The 23,016-nt window shown below is 37.9% G+C and overlaps 1 protein-coding gene across 1 annotated transcript in view; it reads left to right on the forward strand.

Moving 5' to 3' along the window:
• Positions 1 to 23,016, forward strand: part of SPIRE1 (spire type actin nucleation factor 1) — a 126,465-nt gene that overhangs the window by 33,801 nt on the left and 69,648 nt on the right. The window contains exon 3 of the mRNA XM_058803094.1: positions 21,098 to 21,331. Within this exon, the coding sequence (XP_058659077.1) occupies positions 21,098 to 21,331 (234 nt within the window). The remainder of the gene's footprint in view (positions 1 to 21,097; positions 21,332 to 23,016) is intronic.

A 23,016-nucleotide genomic window follows, 5' to 3' on the forward strand; every position in this document is an offset into this window, starting at 1 on the left:
GAAATTCTTCATTTCTGTATTTGCTACTGTTGAGGTTGTGGCGATCAGTATGATTGCTTTATGCAAACTGCTGCTTCCTTTGCAATGGCAACATGAAAATTTAAAGAGAAATGTTTGCTTAAAAATTTCCAAACAGAGCCATTAGATTGGAAGGGGCCTCTGTTCAGCTCTCAGTGCAGACTAAGTTACTCAGGGCTTTTTTTGGGGGTTTTGAAACCCTCTGAGGACAGTGGTTCCATAACATCTCTGGATAGCCAGTTCCAGGACTTTGTTGCCCTCCAGGTGGGTTTTTCTGGGTGGTTTTTTTTTTTTTTTTTTTTTTTTTTTTTTTTTGTGTGTGTGTTGTTTGTTTGTTTGTTTTGGGTTTTGTTTGTTTGTGTTTTGGGTTTTTTTTATGTTTTTATTATATCTAGTCTGAACGTTTCCTGTTTCACTTTATTTTCATGGTCTTTTGTTCCCACACTGTGCAGTGCAATGACGAACCTGGCTCTGTCTTCTCTATGACTGCTTTGCAGGTATCAGCAGGCTGTGCTTCCCTCCCTCAGCAACATTTCCTCTTTTCCAGCCTTGAAGAAGGCCAGGCCCATCTGCCTGTCCTCTAGTGGCAAGTGCTCTGGTACCCAACCATCTAAAATAAAGGAAATAAGGACAGTCTCATCCAGGGATTATTTTCCTTGTCTTTTTAATTCTTGGGTTTTTATGATTTTTTAAACATGCTTTTCAATAAACTGTGTTTTAAGGCATATCAAATAACACTAAGGGGCTGATTAGAGCAGAGGATGTGGGAGAAGCTTTGGAAAGGAACACCTCAGAACTTTGTGAAGTTGAACAGAAAGGAAACAGCCTATTCACAGCCAAACCCTGGTCCAAAGAACAAACTGCTTTGAAATGTGGCTTTACAGAGACAGAACTTTATTATGATACACATACAGGGTATTTTAATGATTAAAAGTGAAATCAGAATGAGGAGGTGTTCTAGGCTTTTGAACCATCAGAATAATAGGCTGTCCCATATTATCTGATTATCTGTTGTAAGCAGGCATGCATTTTTTTTCTGTAGACTTTCTTGGGTTGCTTTGTCAAGGTTTTGTTTAAATGAGCTGTGAGAAGTGGATACATGTGAGATACATCAATAGTTTTGAATTAATGCTCATGGAAACAGTATGTCATGTTGTGAAAGCAGAATGTTTGAAAGGAACATATTCTGCAGGAAGATCTGTGTGCTTTTAAAAATGAAAGCTCTTTATAATTCATTTTGCTGGCAGTTACTCTGATATTGTGTTTATCCTTTGTTTTGAATTCTTTACACTTATAATGTTCAAGATGTTTTTGGGATTTACTGTTTTTTAGTATAGAGGAAAAATAGTAGAGGTACTTATGATGCCAAAAATCCTTGGTGCTGGCTAAAAGTTAATGAAGCTTTTCTCTGATCCTTTATTTTTTTGAAAGCAAGGAGGTAGAAAAAAATCCTTTTGTGATGCTTTCTTTAACTTTCTTTCTTCCTGCTTGTAAAAATGGAGCTTTGTATTCTTGACCTTTCTGCCCTTGCAGGCACAGAGCAAAATTCCTGTGCTGCTGCTCAGTGTGTTTACTAACAAACTGTCTCATTGAAAGCCTCCAAGAAATCCTCTTTGGTGCTGTCTGTTCTGTATACTCATAACATTCATGTTCAAGTGATATTATTTTTATCAGGTAGAATATTTGCATATATATATATACACACACACACACAAAATTACTTTCTCCTACTATTGTGCACTCTAGTTGTACAAAATTCTGAAGTATTTTAAATATTTTAAACAGCTCTGAGTGGAAAAGGACATACCAAATCATCCCTGCCTTTTTTTCCTAGCAATTGCTGGCAAAAGTGTTGGAAATGATATTGAAATGGAACACTTTGCAGAATGCAGAATACGTACACAGTAAAAGCATGTGCAAAAAAAGAAGCCATTCTGCTGCAACAAATTTCATTTCAGATTGCTGGTAATGCTTGTATTGACTGAAATGCATATCTTTCTCTTCATATATCTACAGAGAGGTGTCAAAGTTCATGTTCATCCATGATCTTACTAAGAGCTGATTTTAAAAAATTTACTTCTCTTAAGTGCTTAGAAATAATTGCTCCTTTGTTCTGTGTATGACATCATTAATTAGAAAGAACAATGGAATTTTAAAGGTTCATATTTTAACAGACCTTATGACTGTTCCTTTTAAAAACCCAAAGAAAAAAAGAAATACCAAGAACAGCAGTATATTAGATATATTAGCTATGAACTCCCTAATTCTAGAGACCTATGAGTTGGCTAAGGGTGTCATTTCTAAAATGTAATTACTGTGTCTAGGTGATTATTTTTTCCCAATTAATTTAATGTAATACCCTTGCAAGTCACATTTCATAACTGGAACTTCTTTATGTTCCAACTATGGTTGAACTTATAATTTGCGTAATGACACCGTAAAACACTTGTAAAGAAGACTTGCTATAATTAAGCATTAAAAAAGCTTAAGCTGATTTTCACAAGCTCTGTGCAACTGACCTAATGCTTGAAATTTGTAGGTGGTACTAGCAGCTGGTAATCAAGAAAAGCTTGCATAATTTCTTTAAATGAATTAGTTTTAATTTAAAGCAAGCTGCTAACAAGTGGTGATGATTAACATCTGATACCTTGTGCTGCTGGGGCTCTCAAGCCCTTCCTCTGGGCTGCTCCTCTGGCTGCTCTGGGTGATGGTCTTGGTGAGAGGGACTGAAGCTTGGTGCCTGCAGCTCACTGCTGCATGGCTGAGAGGCCACGTGAAGGGGACAAATGGCAGTTGTCCCCTGTGGAAGGAGTGCTTGGTGGATGCCCACGCCCTGAGCTGCGCTGGCCGCAGGTGGCATCCTGGGTGCGGCTCCAAATGGGGCTCCTGGGTTCAAAGCCCTAAATGGGCTCAGACAGCCTTATCACAAAGGCTGCCTGTCTCCTCCACAGCAGCTTCTCCCAGAGAAATAAAACTACTGGAGTACACCTTTGGTCTCTGCTTTGTGAAACACCCAGGCACTAGATGGAAGGTTGAACATCTTATGGTCTTCAGAAAAAGACAAATCTATTTTATGCCTGGGATTGTTTTTTAAAGCAATTATTCCCCTAACAGTTCTGGTGTTAAATTGCTTCTTGTAATAAGCTTCCAGAGTAAATAGAATAGGTTCAAGTCTTTTAAAATAAGCAGCTTAGCTTCAAAGCCATAGGAGGCATAGAGAGGAAAGTGGTTTACTGCTGTAGGTTGTTGTATAGACTTTTGTGTGCCTGTGTGCATGTGCTCTCACACTATGTGGGCACACTAAAAACATCACTGAGGTGGGCTATGCACTCATGTATTTTAAACATTATTTTGAAGGAATATCTTAGTGTGCTACTATTTCTTCACACACACATGTTTAAGAAAGGAAAAGCTTATTAAGGATGTACGTTCAGGAGTTCACAAACTGTGAAAGCCCATAATTGACAGTGACGGCTTTGCAAGAGCAGTTTGGTTCCTTTCAGTGTTTGCATCATCCTGCAGGTTTTCCCCAGGATTTTCACAGAGTCATCCTATGTTATAATTGCAGCATTCAAATCAAATTTCAAAGAAGAGTTGGCTCTGTCATTGGCTTTGCCATTATATTAATTACTGTAATTCAAAATGGTTTTACAAATGTATTTTCATAATATGCTTTCATTTTATTGTACAGATAATCTAATTTTAGAAGTCCCATTTTGAATACCTAGAACCCAATTTTCAGAGTACTTAACACTATACAGCACTTGAAGTTCTGAGCATGCAGCTTTCACTGATTTCCTTCCATTTCAGCTCTGGGGGTTTAGTGCCTCTGTCATTCTGACCTCAGTGAAACTGAGGTTTGTTGGAAAAGGGGGTATAAAATCTAGGGATGAACTGTGCTGAGTATGTGCAGCAGGTCTTTTGGATACTTATAAAGGCCTACTGTGACTGAATGGTAGAAGATTTTATTAAAGATAAGAGAAGTAATTTCTGAAACCAAAGCCATGGACACCCATATGTGTTTTAAGCCAGTTTTCCAATCAGTGAAGACTGAAGTTTTACCAGGAAAAAGCTGCCTGAGTTAAACACAATACATCTTTGTTCTCCCCATGAGGGGATGAAACAGGGTGAAGAATGGGTTGAAAAGCACAGGGATGGATGAAAGACAGAAGAACAGTTCTTGGGTAGAAATATCAAGGAGACTGCTAAGGATAAACCAGTCCATGCAGCCTCATAGTGGATTAGGGCTTCAACCCTTTTTTTAGGGTTGAAGCTTGCAATTTTACAGGTGTCTTTATAGTAATGCTTCGACAGAGGTGATTTTTGTTAGCACCTAAACCATCCTTTCTTACTTCTTGCTTTGCCAAAATAAAACCTATGATCTCACTCATGTGACAGTTGGGAAATGGCAAAATTAGTATTGCCCCTTCCATCACAATAGGAAATCTCTTCTGCTTGTGTAACAAGATTTTCATGTGCCATGACAAGGCATTCTGCTGTCTGAAAACTTAGCCTTCATAATAATGAATTATATCAGTTACTAGAAATACCTTTGCTGAATTCTGATTTGTGTATTCTTTTAAAAATAAAATTAATTAAAGTGTCCTGGCAGGGGGTTGCTTCATTGCCCCTTGCCTAATTCATGCTATGCCAAAGGCATAGATTACATATGTTTTTCTGTTTGGTTGGTTCTAATTAAATCTGTTCAGTGTCTATATTTAACAGTAACAGCAAGAGATTCAACAGACTATTTTCTGTCCTTTAAAATTTTAGGAAGCCCCCTTTTATTATTTCATTTTAGTGGGAGTAGCTATGAAAAAGACATCTGCTATCTGAAACTAAAATTAGACGTCTAACAATGCCTGTGGGTTCAGGGACAGGAGAGGGAAGGAAAAAAGACAGAGACAAGCCTGTGTAGCCAACACAAACTTTCTTTCTGTTTCTCTTTGCTCTTTGTTGGAATAGGATACTTGGGAGACACTAAAGCTTTCTCTTCTCTTTAACTGCATTTATCTGAACTCTGCCAGAGTTCAAGTTACAACCAGCTCGAGATATCTGACCTTGACAGCCCCAAGCCCTGCAGAACAGGTGTAGACCACCTGAGATTGCATCTCACAGGCTGGGCATTGTGGAATAACTACAATAACTACTTGTAATGTAGATTTGTACATCAATGCTGCTTTGTGAGTTGTGCTCATCAGAAGCCTTTATAGTCTCTTGTAATGTAGATTCAGCCTGGCAAACTGTTCAAGGTGATGCTGGACAAACGCTGATCTGATCATAAGTTATCTCCCCCTTGGAATAAATCCTCATTTGAGAGGGGTCTCCTTGGTTAAGATCTGTGTGATAAGATGGCTTAAAGTACTACATCCACTTGTGTTCCCAATGCCATTTATTTTAGGGACCATGTATCACAATTAATGGCTGTATTTTCAAGTGCATTTCACACAGGTTATCAGTTTTCACTTGGCTTTTTGATCCTTTCTTTTCCCACAGAGACTCAACAGAGCAGTTTCACATAGGTGCGATTGGTTTTATGAGGTGTAAGGTAGTCTTAAGCATCCAGTCTCTTTGCAGTTCCCTTCCCCTTTCCCACCCCTGATTCTGATCCCTCCAAAGCTCCCTTAATTGTTAGCACATGTGCAGGTTTTTTTGAGGTAACACATTTCCTGTAGGATGCAGGTGAGGGTCATACAGGTAAAAACGTCGTGGGCATTTTGTCTCTATGAGATTTTAACCTATTGCAACATCTGTGGTATAAAGCAGAGGATTTTTGAAAAGCTGAGTGATCAAACACTGTGAGATGACGTTGAAAAATATTATGTCCAGATTAGTCTGATATTTGTTGTCATGAAGCAAGTGCTTATTATTGAATATTTTTGCCCCACTATATCACATCATATTATATCATATAATAACTAATGTGTTTTAATCAAGCATGCCACTTCATCTTAATAGCTCATTTCATATACCTCCTTTCTTACCTTTATAAGGCTATGAGTGTCATGGTTTCATTTTACAGAGGACAAAGGAAAAACTTTGAGAATTTAACTGCAGTCCTTGTTTGGCTTTCCTTGAGAAGCTGCCGTTCTCTCAGTTGCTGATTACAAAGTGTTAAGTAATTTATCCCTGGGGTGGAAAGATGGACTACATACATTTGGTGAGTTCAGAGAATCCAGAATCCTTCTGGCCTTCCCAAATCCCTCTTTTGAGGTACTAGAAGATGTAAGCACCTGCTGGTTGTAGAAATGGACAAGTCACAGTGAATCCATTCTCCTATTTCGCTCCCATCTCACAGTCCCTGCCCACAAGACATGGACTAAGCAGAGAGGATATCCCTGATTGGCAAGCTGGGTACTACATAGGTGAAAAGAATGTTATATGGGGATAGTGTGACTTGGGAGATGATAGTTTTAGTACCTTATTCCCAGGATGTTGTAAATATTGAGCATTTAACTACAGCTTTTTTACATCCATATTTCATTATCAGTAGTCCCATTGAAATTGGACTTGCAGTAAGAAGCATAGATGTCCTAAAAGAAGACAAATAGAGTGTATATATACTGGTAGTTATTTTGAAAAACCCACAACATTTGTCATGAGTGTTAGACTACCCATTAGTTTTTAGTTTCTTTTATTTAACTTACATTAACATATCCATGGCCTAGTCTACGTAGGATTTTTTTCCACAAAGGATAAAGAAAAGTGGGTAGCAGGTGTATGTTTGAACTGCAGTATATAGGTGTGCTTGTATTATTTCACTTTTTAATATCCAAAGCTCCAAATTATATTTTAGATCTGTTACATTATGGTGGTTATTACATTCCCCTGGTAATTCTGCACTGATGGTAATGACTTGCAGTTTCACAATATTGTAGCAGCAAGAAAAAACCCCTAAGTTTATCTGAGCTGCCCAACTAAAACTGCAGCTTTTTGTTACGGTATTTGGCCCAAGAAAATGGCTGCTGCTGTTATTCTTTCTGTACTGGCTTAATAGTTTTCTGGTTATTTTACAATTTATGACATTTCAGTCCCAACTCAGTCTTCTGCATTAACAAATAGCATTTTGCAAGTCTGTAGAGCAACAAAGTTTGTGTCAAGGACCCTGTGTCCATGGAATACATATCCCAGTTGCTTTATTTCAGCTGAGCTCTCTTCTGAGAGCCTTAGGCTGAACATGCCATCAGCAAAATGAGTACCTTAGTTGAGCTTTTGGATTTCATCTGATGTTTTAGCTTCATCCAAAAGGAGCTCCATTCTGCAAGCCAGAAGCTCAGAGAGGGATGCTGGGGAGGTTCCCTTCAAAAGCTCTATTCTGATCAGTCTGCATAAACATTAAGGTGAGATCCCCAAGGGAGAAGGTCCGTCAAAAATCTGTTTTGTTAAGGTTAACAAAAGCCCATTTTGCTTGAGAAATGAAGTGCTGCATTACCCTGTAGCAACTGTGGCTACTTTATCCAAGCATGTGCCTCCTCACTTTAGCAGCCCACAGTAAGCCTGAAAGCATCATTTGGCTGGGTAGCACATTCATCACAAGATGAATGATGAATGCAGAAACAGGGTGATTTCTGTGCAGTCACAATTTGTATGCAGTTGCTTCTTAGTTACTGAGTTATAGAAGAGAAATTTTTTTTGACAGATCCAGTGTATTTTTTAATGCTGTAGCCCAAAAATGTGACTGAGCAAGACACATAAAAATGGGCAAATATTGCAAAATTGGTGAATTGGTAGCAACCTGGTAGGTCTGATAATCATCACAAGTTTCCTTTCTAGGTTTAATGGCTGTTGTTCCTTAGAAAACAGTGACAAGTGATCTGTTGTGAACAGCTCAATGCTAACATTCAACTGTCTTTTGTAAAAAAACACTTTGGAAAAGAATAAAATATTCCAATAGGGATTTAACTGGAAATTTCATAGCAGGATGAGGTATGTTTGGAGGAAGCATCTGTAAATCAGTCCAAAAGAACCATCTGCAGTCAAATGACTAGAGAGATGTGGGCAAATATCACATATGCTCTAAGAATATTAAGACTTACCTTCAGTTAAAAATTCCTCTGGAGTTGTTACTGTCTGTATCTGTGATGTCTGCTGGCAATTCTGCCTAACACATATTTCATGTAGTGTTCCCATAAGAGCAGCAGCCACTGAAGTCTCTGCTCACTGGAGGAAGTTTCTCCCTGAGGCCATGTTTTCTAGTGAGCAGTAATCCACAATTTGAGGTGCACCTTATGCATAAAGGGAAAAAAAAATTTTTTTTGTACCAGTTTCTAGGTCAGATACACAGTTCCACTGGTTGGTCAGTTCATGGTGTTTTAGCTGGGAGATGTGTTTAAAATTATTATAAACATTATTCATTCCCATCTAAAAATAGAGAGCTTTCTAGGACAGAGAAAAGCTTTATTTCTGGTAGAACACTTTTATTGGCTTAACTAGATAAGGGCAGTGAGCAGGGAAGGTTATCTTTTTAGTCTGCTTGTTCCTTTGCACCTGGGCTTTGCTGGAATGTCACATATTACTCCATAAAAACACCTTTGAGTGTAATGGAAAAATCCTTAGAAGCTTGATTTTAAGGGGTTTTATTTAATTCAGTTCAAAGAAAAATCTAAAAGAACACATTGTATTTGGAGTGTTTTACTCTGCTTTAAAATCTCTTTAATCTTATTGGAGTTCTCTTACTAAGAAATCTTAGTTTAAAATATTATTATGATTTGAGTTAGACATTTTTATTTTATTGTGTTTGGCTTTTGGGTGACTTGATTCATGTTAATATAATGTTTTTTTAAAGAACCAAATGTTTCTTTTTTTAAATTTCCTTTTTAAAAATGTATTTATTTTTTAATCTTAACTATTCAAAGCAAACCCTCCTATTTTTTTCCTAGATAGTTCAACCTACCCATCCTACCTATACCTATCATAACCAGTATTTGGTAGAAATCATTGTTCATGGGTTAAAAATGGAGATTAGGGAAGAGTGCAAACATAGGAAAAACATAGAAAAATTGTTAGAGGGAGGATTACATTACACCAAGCATTTTATCAAAATATGTTATGGCAAACAATCATGCAGTCACTCCTTTTTAAGGCTAATTTTAGCTCTTCCAGTTAAAGCAGACATTAATTTCTTTCATGGGTAGGAATAGATCTGAGGTTTCTGCTGTGCTGTGCTTTCTTTTGCCCTAAAGCCAGCACTGATGTCTGGTAGCACAGGATGCATCTGTGCAAGCACAGAGAGTGGGGGTTTGGGTTTGTTGGGCTTTGTGGTTGGGCTTTTTTCCCCTGAGCTGCTGAGGGAAATGTGACTTTTCCCAGCCAGATCAGCTTTGTGAGCTGTCAGACCACCGTGCAGCACGGGCCCTGTGGTGTTAGCAGGGGGTACACGGGGCAGGGGGGATGACACCCACCCACCCCTCTGGCTTGGCAGGTAAAAGGTGTTCCTTACAAGCAGCATTTTCTGCAATTGTGCCATTGCAGTTTGTCTCCTGGTGCTGATCCTCACCAAAGGCTCCTCTCCCTTGGGACGTGTTGCCTTTGCATAAAGTGACATTTACATGTCTCTGCCTGTTTGGTGCAAATAATCCCTGCAAAGGGCTGAATGAAAAGAAAAGAAAAGCAGATTCTGCTGTGACTCTCTGTTTCAGAATTCACAGATATAAATTGTTCAGTGGCACTTGAAATACTGAACGTTTGAGTCCCTGGAGGTAGTTGAGTAGATGCTCTTTTAATCTGATTTAATTGAAGGTCTTTAACTCCTTCAAGAGTATTGATAACTGTGTTCATTTAGTCAGAGAAATCTAGGCATGTGTTTTTAATACATTGATACTTTTATTCTTAATTTCTTAAACTTTTGGGAGGGTACATAATAAGAGAACAAGAGAAAAATACTCTCTTTTCTTTCGTAATCAAAAGGATATCTCTCCGATCTAAGGATATTACTTTTAATTAACTTGTTTCTTGGCTAGGCAGCAATGTTTTTGGTATTCCAAAACTGGGGTTCCTATGAAAGTCCAGCGGAATTCTGTGTTTCATCCTTAATGGACCTTCTGACTGTTACATTGTTGTTTGGTAGTTGAGTTTTTTCTGGTGTTTTGGTTTTTTGTTATTTTGTTCTTGTTGTTGGGAATATTTTTGTTTCATTTTGTTTTTAATTAATTACATTTTTTTATTCCCTCTAGGAAATTTTTCCACTTGTTAGAGAACTATATGAAAAAATGAGTTTTTCATTTTTATTGATGTAGGAATTGCCAGACAATTTCTGTTTGGGCTGTAATATGAACTGTAGGAAAGGTATTCCCAAAAGGGTATGTGGATATGGTAGAGTTTGTAAAATGTTAAAGTCTTAAAGGATATTAAGAATAATTAGGGATACTTAATTAAATTAAGGAGCAAAACTTAAAGCCACAGTGTCAAAAATCATTAAAACCTTGCTTTTCCCCCATTTCTTAAGCTTCAAGACATTAATTCTCTAGAGTGTAGCCTGGTAGGTATAATTACATTGGTGCAACAAGACAAAGGGATGATGCTGTCAGAATTTATTTCTTGTGAAATTTAGAACAATCTGATATTCTAACCTTAGTAACTGTTTTCTTTGGCTACCTGTGCTACTTACATTTAAATAAACCACTCTTACATCTTGCTTTATATTCTTAAAGAAAAGCAGCTTTATGTGTTGCATTGCACCCAGCTGATAAGCCTAACCATTAGCCTCAGGCATGTACTTTTCTTCATTTTCCCTGCCTCTGGTTTATTGGGAACAAAAGTCATATGGAAAGCTGGATGATTAGAAGCACTTCCAGCTGTGTTTAAGTCTGTGTGCATGTCGTGCAGAAATATAATTTAGACTTGCACAGCACTTCTTATCCAAAGCTTTGAAAATGGGTTAATATCCTCATATAGCAGGTGGTAAAATTGTTATAGGAGAGGGGAAATGACCAGTGGGATGTTTCACAGGGAAGAGTGATGAGGAAAACCCACCAGGACAGACCTTCAGCCCCATACAGTTCCTACATTTGAAACTAGCTCTCCAGTACTCCAGAAGAGGTAATGCCTGTGCTTTGCAATGAATTTAGGAAGGGCAGTGCAGCTTGTTTTGCTGGGGAGGTTGGGGGTGTAAAGATGGGACTAAATATAGGATTTGAAATATTTGGCTCTTTTGTGTGAAGAAAATTGCAGGGGCAATTGTATTCTGACTTCAAGGTGCTATGACAACACTTACCTGGACATTAGTTTATATTTTACCCCAAAATTTTCAAAAAATCAGGAAAGTTGCCACAATATGAATATAATTCCATGACTTACTTTTTCTGGGTAGGAATCTCTTTTTGTCATTTAAAGGGTAATAATGTGGTTAGAAAGACAGGGTAATATTGCAGCATTATTTTCGTTTCCAAAGCATAAGAAGTCAAACAGGATTTGTAGTCCATGTACACCTGAGCTCAGCTCTGTTCTTTACAAGCCAGTGAGGAGGCCTTGGGAAGTTGGTGTGAATCCTTCATTCAGGGGTCAATTGTGATTAGAGCTCCTATGGATGTGAAAGGTCACTCTGTCCTGCTGTTCTCCCTTCCCCTTGCTACCTCAGATACACACCTTTACCTACCTCTCTTTTTCTTGGTCTGAGCACAGGAAAGTGCCTTGTACCGGAACTTCAGCACATCCATTAACAAGGTCTCAGCATGGGAGAAAATCAGCATTGTCTCTTTTAGGCCTACATTTATGAGACTCTCAAGTTCCCCAGGCACTGTAAAATGCACTGAATAGAGCAGATAATGTTATTATAGGTTTTTGAGGCAGTAAATCTATTTCATTTATATGCATACAGCTTTTTTTGGTGTGTGTTTTTGTTCTCAAGTACTTGTGTGTCTTACATAGATGGAAGTGTTGGAATTAATCCCTCTCCACTAATTGTTGGATATCTAGTAACTTGGCTGCCACCTAAGCAGCTAAATAAGTTATCTGGATAATATCTGTATTCAGTTCAAAGGTCAGGTGCTGAGCATTGTAGAAAACTTGTCTGTGTGATGGAGGTTTCTGCAGACAGACAGAGTCCGGAATGCTTTGGTTTTGTTATAGTTTTTGGAGGTTGGTTTTGTTGTTGTTGGTTTGGGGTTTTTTTAAATCTAAGCATAAAATCCATCTGAATTTTTTTTAAATGGCATAACACTTTTGACCTGTGACTGAAGACAAATCTGTGTTATCATCACTGTACTGCAATACATAGATATTGTCATTACTGGCAGAGAGCAGTGAAACAATGCTTAGCAATTTGTAATCCAGGAATATTGCTGTTCCATTAAGGATAATAAACTGCCACTGTTCAGCACTCTAACAACTTTGACAGCTGACAGGTGCTGGAATATCTTGTGCTAAGGTACTTCATGCCTGAGGTTATAAATTGTGTGCTTTATGCATAAATAGCTTTTATCTGTGATAGAGGTGTGTCTTAATATGTATTTCTTCTGGGGTGATTTCATTGCTCAGAAGGAAATAGGAATAGAAATCTGTGAGTGCCATTTCGTACATGGATTCTCTGGGGTTTTGTGGCCCTAAGAGCAGGTGCTGAGCTTTTTGCTGAGTTTCAGCCACGTGTTTGTTCCTCTTTGGTGTAGGGTAAGTCAGCCTTCCATGCTATGATTGTATGAAGTTCAGACCTGAAAAAAAGAATGTCAAGCTAATGTCTTTTTATAGGTAGGTAATTTGTCAGCAGTGCCTACTTGTGCTTTTTTGAACTATTTTAGCAAATACCAGTTTTTCCAATAAGGCCATTACGAGAACTTGAATGTAATTTTGGAGTAGCTCCCCTCACTTGTAACTCAAATATTTTATGTTCACTTAGGCATTCAGTTTTGGATGAATATTTGAGAGATCCAAAAGCCTGGTCCAATGTTTCTCTTTTTGGGGAAGAGGGCCTGGAAGAATGTTCATAAAATCAGGAGCTTTGCAGAGGCTGTGTCAGCCTGCAGTAATGTTTTGCATGACTTACTCAGAGATCATATGTGACCTAAATAATTAATGTGTCTGACTCATTAGTAATTCCTTGGACTATCATGATAGTCTGTGTGAAAATTCACATGCTTCACAATCAAGGCATGTCCTTATGCCAGGATGATGTTTCCTTACATTTATAACTAGCAAAAAAACTCTCAGTGAGAGTCTTAGATTTGTTTCCTTTCTGGTCACAGGCTGTAAGTGTGAATTCCCATCAGCTTCTTTAGGAAGGAAGCCCAGGTATGGCTGAGTGACCTTTCACAAGGCAGGGGAGGTAGCTGGGCATAGCTTGTCTTAGGTGACTACGTGATAAATGCAACACCCCGCAGACATCTTTGAAGTTTCTCCTTTGGCATGGATGGAAAGGACACCCTTGCTATGGGTGGTTATGTGACTTGCCATGAGTATGTGGTACCTCCAAGAGAAGCAGTGTTAAATGAGGTTTGCTTTGTGTGGGGTTAATGAATGCTGCAGTCACTAGGAAGGAGCAGCACCTCCCAGCCTTCTTTTGTGGCACATCACTTTGAGTCGGTACATTTGGGCTTCTTTCTTGACATATTTGATTTTATGCATGGAATCTTGGAATAAGGACAATTTGACTGACAAGAGAAGTCTGTTAGGAGTCAGAAAGACGTATTTTTTCAGGAATGGAGGAAGATGGATTTGAGGAAAGCTACAGTCAAACCAGAAGAGTTGTCATGTTCCCCACTCTATGTAAACTTGTTCAGGTGCTTCATCTGTTTCTGTGAAGTTCATAATCTGTGAAACACTTGAAATGCAGGCATAGCCCTGACAAATATGGTGAAACCAGCCTAACTTTTATAATGTCTATTGTGATTTGCTGCTGGAAAGCTTCTAACATGTACATGGAAATGTAAAACTTTTAACTCATCGAGAATTTGTATTTAAAAGAATACCTTTCATTGTCCTGCTATTTTGTTTGCTTGGCTTTTGTAGTCATTAATTTTGGTGAAAATAGGTGTGAGAAAGTTCTTAACTCAGAGGCGAACAAATGGTTTATATTGCACCAGGTGTTTACTCACTTTAATTTTTGGATTAATTAAATGAGGGCCAAGCCTATAGCAGGCAGCTGTAATGGTTGACATAAAAGCCATGGGGAAGGCTGAAAAATTAATGCAAACTGACTCTTTGAGTAGAGCAGTTAAACTGTGTAGATGTTTTGAATAAAAGTGGCATTGATTTTGCATTGCTTCATGACTACCATGAATTGAACTGAATCAAAGCTCTGGTAAGCTCTTTACTATCTATCTTCTATATCTTGTTTGGCAGACCATAGGCAGATGTGCAACGTCAGCCAAACTTAAACCAGTCACACACGAATTCTCAGCATCAGAGCTACTGAACAAGTCTCACTCTCCTTTGTGCCAGTTCTCCTTGAGCTGCTTACTTCTCTCCCTCACTGCAAAATCTTTTGCTGCAGCTAATCTGGTGCTCTCATGTAATCTAGATAAAGCTTTGTTCAAAACGCTGATGTGATATATGGCAATTTCTGTCACTTACACAGTTTGAACCCACTGGCATTTCTGTGGCCTGGTTATTTTTTTTGGAAGTCAGCTGAAATCTTTCTCCCTTCTGTTTCCTCACCTGGAATGTTCACCTGATTGCCTTCTATTTCTATAAAAAACTATATATATATGTTTAGCTATGTTTTATAAAATAAAATTTTAAAAAAAGACAACAGAACTAGAAGCTTGTGACATGATTGGATTTTGTGTCTTTAACTTAGGATAAAAACCGTATTCTCCTTAGGTAAATGGCATCAGGACAACTTGACCTGTATTTGAAGCCTAATATGGATAGAGGAGTATTTCAGAACTTTCAAATGACTTTCACCATCTTGGTTACTTAATTATTGCATCTAATTCTTTTACTGAGGCTTCAGCCATTGCTAGAGTCTCCACAGTTAAAGTAGAGAACTTTATTTTATTTTTTCTCTGGGTATGAACTGTCACTATGGTGAAATTCCTTCAGGTTGAATAAAGTAGGTAGTAACAAAGTAATGATTTGTCATGATCTTGAGGATTATAATGTCTGAACCAAAGCTAGGAGAAAATTGACAGTTTTCTTTCAGTGTTTAAAATGAAACACTGCAGATAAAATGTAAATTGAGACTGATACAATAGAAAAAAAATCTGCTTTCATTTATGCTTATAAATTATAGTTCTCCTATAACAACTAAAACCCGCGTTTATAATTATCAGAACCTTTGAATAAGTTGAAGAGTTGTGTTACACTTGATCCTTAATAAATTTACAGTTACATAAGTGCTACACTCCTAGAGGCAACTGTGTCCAACAACATTTAGCTGCTTCAGTTTTCACACATTCACTTTAAGGGAAATAAACCAAAACAAAAAGATCCTAGCATCCCCTTTGTGTGTTTTGGGCTTGTTCTGTGTCTTTGATCAAAAGCTCTTGCACTGAATCCCTTTAACACACACCTGAATAGTACAAAGAATTCAGTAAGTAGGTCTGTCTGCCCACTTAGTGCATTCAAAGACTCAGGATATAAAACCATTTTGAAAAAGAGCTCTGAATATGGTAAAGAAATTTTCTGAACTCTGAATGTATCTAAACGAGACTGAATATCATTAAAAGGATTTATTTAATTTTGTCTCATATTTATTTTCTGTTAGACCTGACATACTCTGATTTTCTTTTTCTTTGCTTTCATTACTGCTTTGACTTAAAAAGCAAGGCTCATTATATTGCAGAAAGCAGTACCTTGTTATTTCAGTAGCAAACCAACATCACCCAGAAGTTAAATAATTCTGTATCTTATGTCTATATTCTTTGGAAATGAATGATTCATTTGATTCGTTGGAAGTAGTCCACATCCTTGCTTTCCTGGAAGCACTTGGAATTTTTTTCACTATTCTCATTTGACAGTCCATTGCACGTTGCTCTAATTTAGTGGAGGTCACATTTAAATTTAGCAGTGTCCCCTGCCATTAAAACCTGGGCAATGCTACCCCATTTCCACTTGGAATGCTCAGGTGAAAACTACATTAATGTACCTGACAGCAGCATATCTCTGGTAGTGTCCTATTTAGGCATGCTTTTCCACAAGGTGCTCCTGGGAGTTATGTAGGGCACGTCAGGATGGGCTAAATAATCAAAAAATGTGCATGGGGTTATCCTAACCCATTTATTTGTTCACCTTTCTTAAAAGCCTGGGTTTTTTCAGTTCCAGAATTGAATGCTGAAGAAACAACAAATTACTTTGTTACAAATGGAAATCAGAGCTCTTTCACTCTCTGTTGTCTAGTTAGAGAGGATCAAGTTGGTTTTGCATGACATTTTAACATGCCAATTCTTTGGACCATATTGCAGAAATTGAGCACAAAAACTTGTGTGTGTTTGTCTTCTAATATGTCACACATAATTTAACATACCTAACTCTTGACTTCAAGGGTGTCTGTGTCTATGTTTATATGGCATGTTGTGGTGTCAGAAGCATGGTGTGGAGCTCCTGGCAGGCTGATTGAAAGTCATCATTAGGCCAGGTTAGTTTTTACATAGCAGAGTTGGTGGTGGAGAGGAGCTCTGCCCTAAGGAGTGCCAGCCCTGAATTCTGAGCACTTTCACCATGAGGCAGAATGATCCTCCTTCATTAAATGTGTTGTAGATCTGGATAAAATATGGAAGCACTTAAAAATAATTATTGTACTGCACATTTTTAATAAAAAAACTATTGGAATTCATAAAAGTGCAGTAGTAATGCAAACATTGCTGTGGCTGGTGGCCATATTTGAGGTCCCTGTGGGAAAGTTCAAAGTTAGGTAACTCACCTCAGGAGCTGGAGCTTTACAGCATCTTTAATGCAAGTTTAGGGACGCAAAACCTGAGTGGCCTTTTGACCAAGGGAGAACTCTGGGGAGGGACAGGCATTTGAGCTGAAAACAGTCCTTTGCTGTTCTAAGTACAAGCTATCCTTAGGCTTTGTGTGTTTAAAAATTGAGGCAGGCCTAGGAGGGGATGAAAGCTCAGACAGTGCCCCATTGTGTGTGCTGTGAGATGTGGATTCTGCCTGTTCAGGGAGATGTGTATGTTGAGGGGAAAACAGGCTTTTTCTCAAAGTTAAGTACTTGCAATAATTGCACTTTTGCAAGTGTGAAACCTCTTTGGTTCCTGTACAAAGGGTGTATATTTGAAGAGCTCAAGGATGTTAAATTGGCAGAGTTCAGTGGAAGAGTGTAAATTGGTTCCATATGAAAAACCTAAAACACTGGTGAACCCCTGTCCAAGAGGCTTTCCTTAGGATGTTGGAGGAAGGTCTATGGAATGGAAATATGGGCAGTGTTTGTGCATGGAAAGAATCAAAATAATTTGGGTTTTGTTTTTGCCATGTGTGTAAAAGGAGTATGTGGATATTGCATTTACATTGTTTTTAAAGTGAGAGTGTTCCAGCAACTTTATCACAGTCTATTATAAAAACACTGTATGAGTCCAGACTGGTGTAGAAACTGCAGGAATGCTCATGGTGGGACAAAGTTGCCCTTTTACTAATGATTTCAGCACATCAAAGTACAAGTTCAGTATGTGGGAAATGTTTGTATGTTCGGGTTTTTTTTCATCTGAAGCCATGACTTTTGAAAGAACTTGATGAGGAGGTGTAAAGCTTAATAATACAGGCTTCCTTGTTTATTTTTAAAATTTATTTATCCACTGATTGATTTCCAGAGGTCAGGTCTTTGCTGAAATTTAAATCAATCAGGAGCAAATGTGTTCTAAAACTCAAGGTTCAGGTATTTTTTTTTATAACTGAGTTTAGCAGTATTATTTAGTTTTACTAATGACACTTATTTCAGTATTATGCTGTTGTTTTGGGGTGTAAATGTGCAAATTGGTGGTTTAAAAAAGCTTTGCTAGGTCCATTTTTACCCTTGTTTTTCTTAATATATATCTATTTTCACATATAATTGAAGACTGTATCAGTGCTTGTCACTTGCTAGGTGCCAAAGGTTTTTATTTTCTGCTAAATTGGCCAATAGTAGAGTTTAGAACATGTGATTTCTTTGTAAATAATCTATGCTTTAAAAAAAATTTAAAAGTGACCATCCCTGATTATCCAACTCAAAAATCCCTCTTATTTATCAATTCATCCAGTTAACTGTGAAAAGGTTTTCCTTTTTTTTTTGTTTTTGTTTCTATTTGATTCGTATTACAAGTAAAGTGACAGCACTCATGCACTGAAGCAGAGCAATCAGTTGACTTGTATACTTTGCTTCTAGTTATATAGACCTAAAAGTTTTATTTGTATGAAGTTGCATTAGTAGTTTTATCCATGGGAGGAAGCATTGACAATTCTGTGACTTTAGTTTGATAGTTGTATGGCAATTGTGTGGTTTACAGGATCCTTGGTAAACCAGTACTCCTGAAAGCACTGAACGTTTCAGTTTCAATGCAGGTCAAAGCAAAGTTACTCAGTTAAGTTGTTTGCTGCTTTGTCTTTCAGCAAGAAGAAATTTTGATACAGACAATGAGTAAATATGGTTTTGATCACGTCTCCTAACTAAGGAGCTGAGAGACTGAACTACAGCTCTGACTTGGTGCTGTTACAGGCTTTCCTCTTGTGTCAGCTTTGCATGCATTATGGAATCTGTCAATAGCACATAAAAACTCACAAACCATATTCCTGAGCTGCAGAATCCCTCTGCTGAGACATCAAAGAAAGCAGCAGCTGTCATCCAGCTTTAGCCACGGTGCTTTTGAATGCCTTAATCCTCTTCCCAAACAGAAGAAGGCAGAGAGAGTGAACTTTCTTTATCCACTCCCTCTTCTATTTTTTTGAAGTTTTGGTAGCAAAATCCAGAAGCTGTGTTCAGCAGCCATCACTGCATGGGACAAGACATGATTTTCTTTGCATCTGATCTGGACATTTCAGTCTTCATGTATGCTAAGCCCTTTCAAATGTACTTGTTTTCAAAGTTAGAAATTACTCACTTTGTGTTTATTCCTAGGAGCTCAAAGTATCAAAGTGTTTCTTCAGTTATACTTCATTTTCATTTCAGTTTCCTACAAACTGCTATTCTTTGTTCCCTTTCAGTTGCTGAAGGGGTGTATGTTGGGATTATACTCAGCACCTGAGTTACAGGAAACACATTTACCATTGGAATTAATATATTTTACTTTGTGTGATTCCACATTTTCAGTTTATTTTTTTTAACAAGTTTTACAAGACAGTTACTGCAAAACAGCTTCCTTAAGAAGTGAGCAAGATATACTACAAATATAAGTTTAATCTTTTAGAGCTTTTTTAAGGTCTGTATGGTGCACTGTCCTGTCTCCAAAATGAGTCGTGACAGAAGTCAGGGGAAGGGTATGAGAGCTGAGCAAGAAAGCATTCCCTGACATACTTTCCTGTCCAAATAGCACCCCCCAAGACAGAAGCTGTTCTTTGAACTGAAAAAAACACATACAGGTTTTTCTTCTTCACTAATTTGCCTAATCACTTTCCCTAGCTGCATTTTAAAATAAATATGTATAAACATATTTCAAGGGTTTAGCATGTCCAAAATTTTTATATTGAACCAAGTTAACAAAATTATTTGAAATAAGTTATAAAATAAAGTGGTTTATATATTGGGGTTTTAATTTGTTTTTTGTTTATTAGCCACTGTCTTGCAAAGTGAATTTGCACTGCAAAGTAATCCCAACAGAGGAATGAAGTACACAAGTGTAAAGCTGTCAGACTACAGTAATCATTAAATTGTCTGTCTAGATAAACTAATGGGAAATGATTTTAAGTCTTTGTTAAACTCCAGCCTCTCAGACCAAAAATACTTTGTTGTGCTGAAATAAGTAAGCAGCTAGAGTAAAATTTAATGTTTTAAGAATCCCTTTGTGTTGTCCTATTTCCTGAAAAAGAATTTCAAAACTCTGCAGTAAAAAGTGTGTCGACCAGGATCGTACCGAAAGGCTGATTAGAGAAAATGTCATTTGATGACAAGGTTTGGTATATTTAGAAATGCTCCTGTTATTAAAGTTGCTGCTGTGCCAACTACTCCTACACTGGAGTCTGCTAATTTGTGTGACATGCTATCTATCCCAACGCACAAGGAAGATCAGAGATTACATGCAATAACTCCAGTCCTACTTCCGTTGTCAGACAAGGATCTCCCAGCAGTGACATTACCTTCTTGTGGTTTACTATTGCAATCCCATTTTCCCTTCCCTCTTCATTAATACCCATTTTCAAACTCCTGTTTGTAATGCCATTATTTACATCTTTAACATTCCAGAGGCTTTGATATTGCTCATAAGGAAAATTACTAATGTCAAGAGAGAAAATGTGCATTTATCATTGTGGGATGTTCAGGACAATATTTTCCTAGCTCACACTGAGTAAGAGGTCATTGGTTTGCTTTGCTCTTGACAGGGCACAAATAAAAATCCTCAATTCAATGAAAAATTGAGGTACAACCTCATCACTGTGGAATACAGTTGTTGGCAGTTTCAGTGGCAAATGTGTGCCTCCACAGCTGTGCAACAGGCAAAGGAGTTCTTGGGCTGCTGTCCCAGAGCTCAGTGGGTAATGCTGGGACATCCACAGCTGTGTCCAGACACCTCTCAGGTCAATGAAGAGGCACAAACTGAAGGGCAGTTTCCAAGTGTCATTAAGATGTGAGAAGAAGAAGGCACCTCATGTTAGTTTATTCTTTCTTTGAATTTCTTCCTAGCTGCCCCACAAAATTATGTGTGTGCAATATAGTCTTAAAAAGTAGAGTAATGTTACTTTGAGGTTTGAAGTATCAGAAGGAAAAAGGGAAAATAACCTTAAAAGGTCCTACTTTGTTCGTAAATTATGAATTTTTTATTTCAAATATTGAAATAAGAAAACTGTAGGTATGTGGTATGATCTGCTCTTGCTTGTTCTATGCTGTACTACCCAGGTGCTTACTCAAGTGCTACCATAGTTATTAGCAGATAATTTTTCTCTTAGATTTTGATGTTTATTGCCCTCTCAGTTGCTGGGTCTGTTATATAAACACCAGAAAAGGTTGTTCCTCACTTGACCTCTTCGTTCATGTAAATGGCATTAATATATATTTCGTGTTTTTTTTTTGTTTTTACAGGTTATTGAATCACTAGGGATTATTATATATAAAGCCCTGGACTATGGTTTGAAGGAAAATGAAGAGAGGGAATTAAGTCCTCCACTGGAGCAGCTTATTGACTACATGACTAATGCCACAGAAACAGATGGGAGTAGGGATGAAGGATATGATGCTCTGGATGAAGGAGTGGAGGATGAGGATGATGACAAAGAAGAAGTTGAGGCCATTCACTCCTATAAAGATGTCATGAAGGTACAGTAGTGGGCAGTTTATATGATAGTTCTGTCAATGAGAAGACACTGTTTTCTGCATTATTATTCTGTGTGATGCTGGCTGTGTCATTTTCTGATTTCCCTTGTCCTTTTATAAGGTTTGTTTGTGAAAATGACGTGCAGCATTATTTCAAGCTTGACAGTAGGCAACAGAAAATCCATTATCAACTTTAGCATTGGATATGCCATTAACATCAGAATCTGATTTAATCCCTGCACTGGATAGTCAGCCTTCCAGTGTAAACATCTGTTGAATTACTTTGTATACTCTTGGATACTTTGTGGTGTGTTTCAATTAATTCACCTTTTCATTAGCAGGTTATTAGAGTAATTATGTCTTATCAGTTCCTTCACTTGGCACCCTCCCCTCCTGAAGCACAGCAGTGGTTTTGTACCAGTAGCTTATTTGGATGGAGTGAGTCAGGGCACAGTATTTCACTGGTGATCATTATAGTTGCAGTTCTTGACCTGAGTTGTGAAATTCAGAAATAGAGCTTATGAATTTTAATTGTGACAAGTTCTTTAATGTTATCTGGGTGACTGTGAATAATCATTTAAAAGTATTACCTTCTGTTTTCTACAGAGTAATCTGTGCATGTTTCAGAGCCCAGTGAGCTCTTATTACAGACAGAGGTATTAATGTGTGGTTGGAAAAAAATAGTATAATTGGTTTAACTCATAAAAAATCTGATATTAATACAGGTTGGAAAACTTTATGCTAACTTGTACCAGAGGACTGAGCCCATTTATAGCGCTTCTTTCTAAATGCAAGTCATATCTAAGGACCAGGAACTGGTCATGGTGGAAGCTGAGACTAGAGGAATGTCCCAAATAGCCCATCAGAACACACTGACACAGGAAGGAGACCCCACTAAAACCCTTCAGTTGTGCTGGGTTAAGAGTAGAGAGAAACTCTTAGGAACCTGGAGTGGGAGTAACTTTAAGATGCTTTTGGATCCTCCTTGTGTCCGATGTAATGATAAATGCTTAATGCATTTTAATGTTTTTCCCCCCTCCCTCAGAGAAGCAGAGGCCAGAGGGAGAAATGAATGAAATATTCTTTGCTCCCTGTGATGGGGAGGGCCTGACTGGCTGAAGTGCTCTGCCCTTCAAGCCCTGCCCCTGCTAGCCTTGCTGAGTTGCTGCATGCAGGTGCTTTGCTCTCTCCTTCCTCTGCCTCTGCCCAACACCCAGAGGGGGGGCATTGCACCCTGCTAAGCCCTCATGCAAGCTGCTCCAGACTGTCTAGTGGAAATTTAGAAGATTGATTCCTTTTCCCTCAGTTTGGCAAAATGCTGTGAATTGCTGACAGCTGAAGTTTTTGATAAATGTTTTGATAAGATTGATAAGTGAAAGTTTCACTTAGTGCAGAGGCAGACAAGACCTTTGTATACACAGAGCTGAAGACAGTGTCTTTATGGAAGTGATTATTTTGCAAGTTCTTTACTTGATTTCTGTGAACAATAAAAGATAAATTTGGAAAACTTTGCTCAGCTCCTTTAGGTACACTGGTGTAGACATCCCTGGAATTAAAAGCAATAAGAAAATTCAACAGGTTTCAATGGTTAATGCTATGGAATAACATCCTGTTCATTTGGCTTTGTTAATATCTCTGCTAGTTTGCCTGTTTCTATGTTTTAAAATCAGCATCTTACCTTTTATTTC

This window comes from Ammospiza caudacuta, chromosome 1, assembly GCF_027887145.1.
Source record: "Ammospiza caudacuta isolate bAmmCau1 chromosome 1, bAmmCau1.pri, whole genome shotgun sequence".
Lineage (NCBI taxonomy): Eukaryota > Metazoa > Chordata > Aves > Passeriformes > Passerellidae > Ammospiza > Ammospiza caudacuta.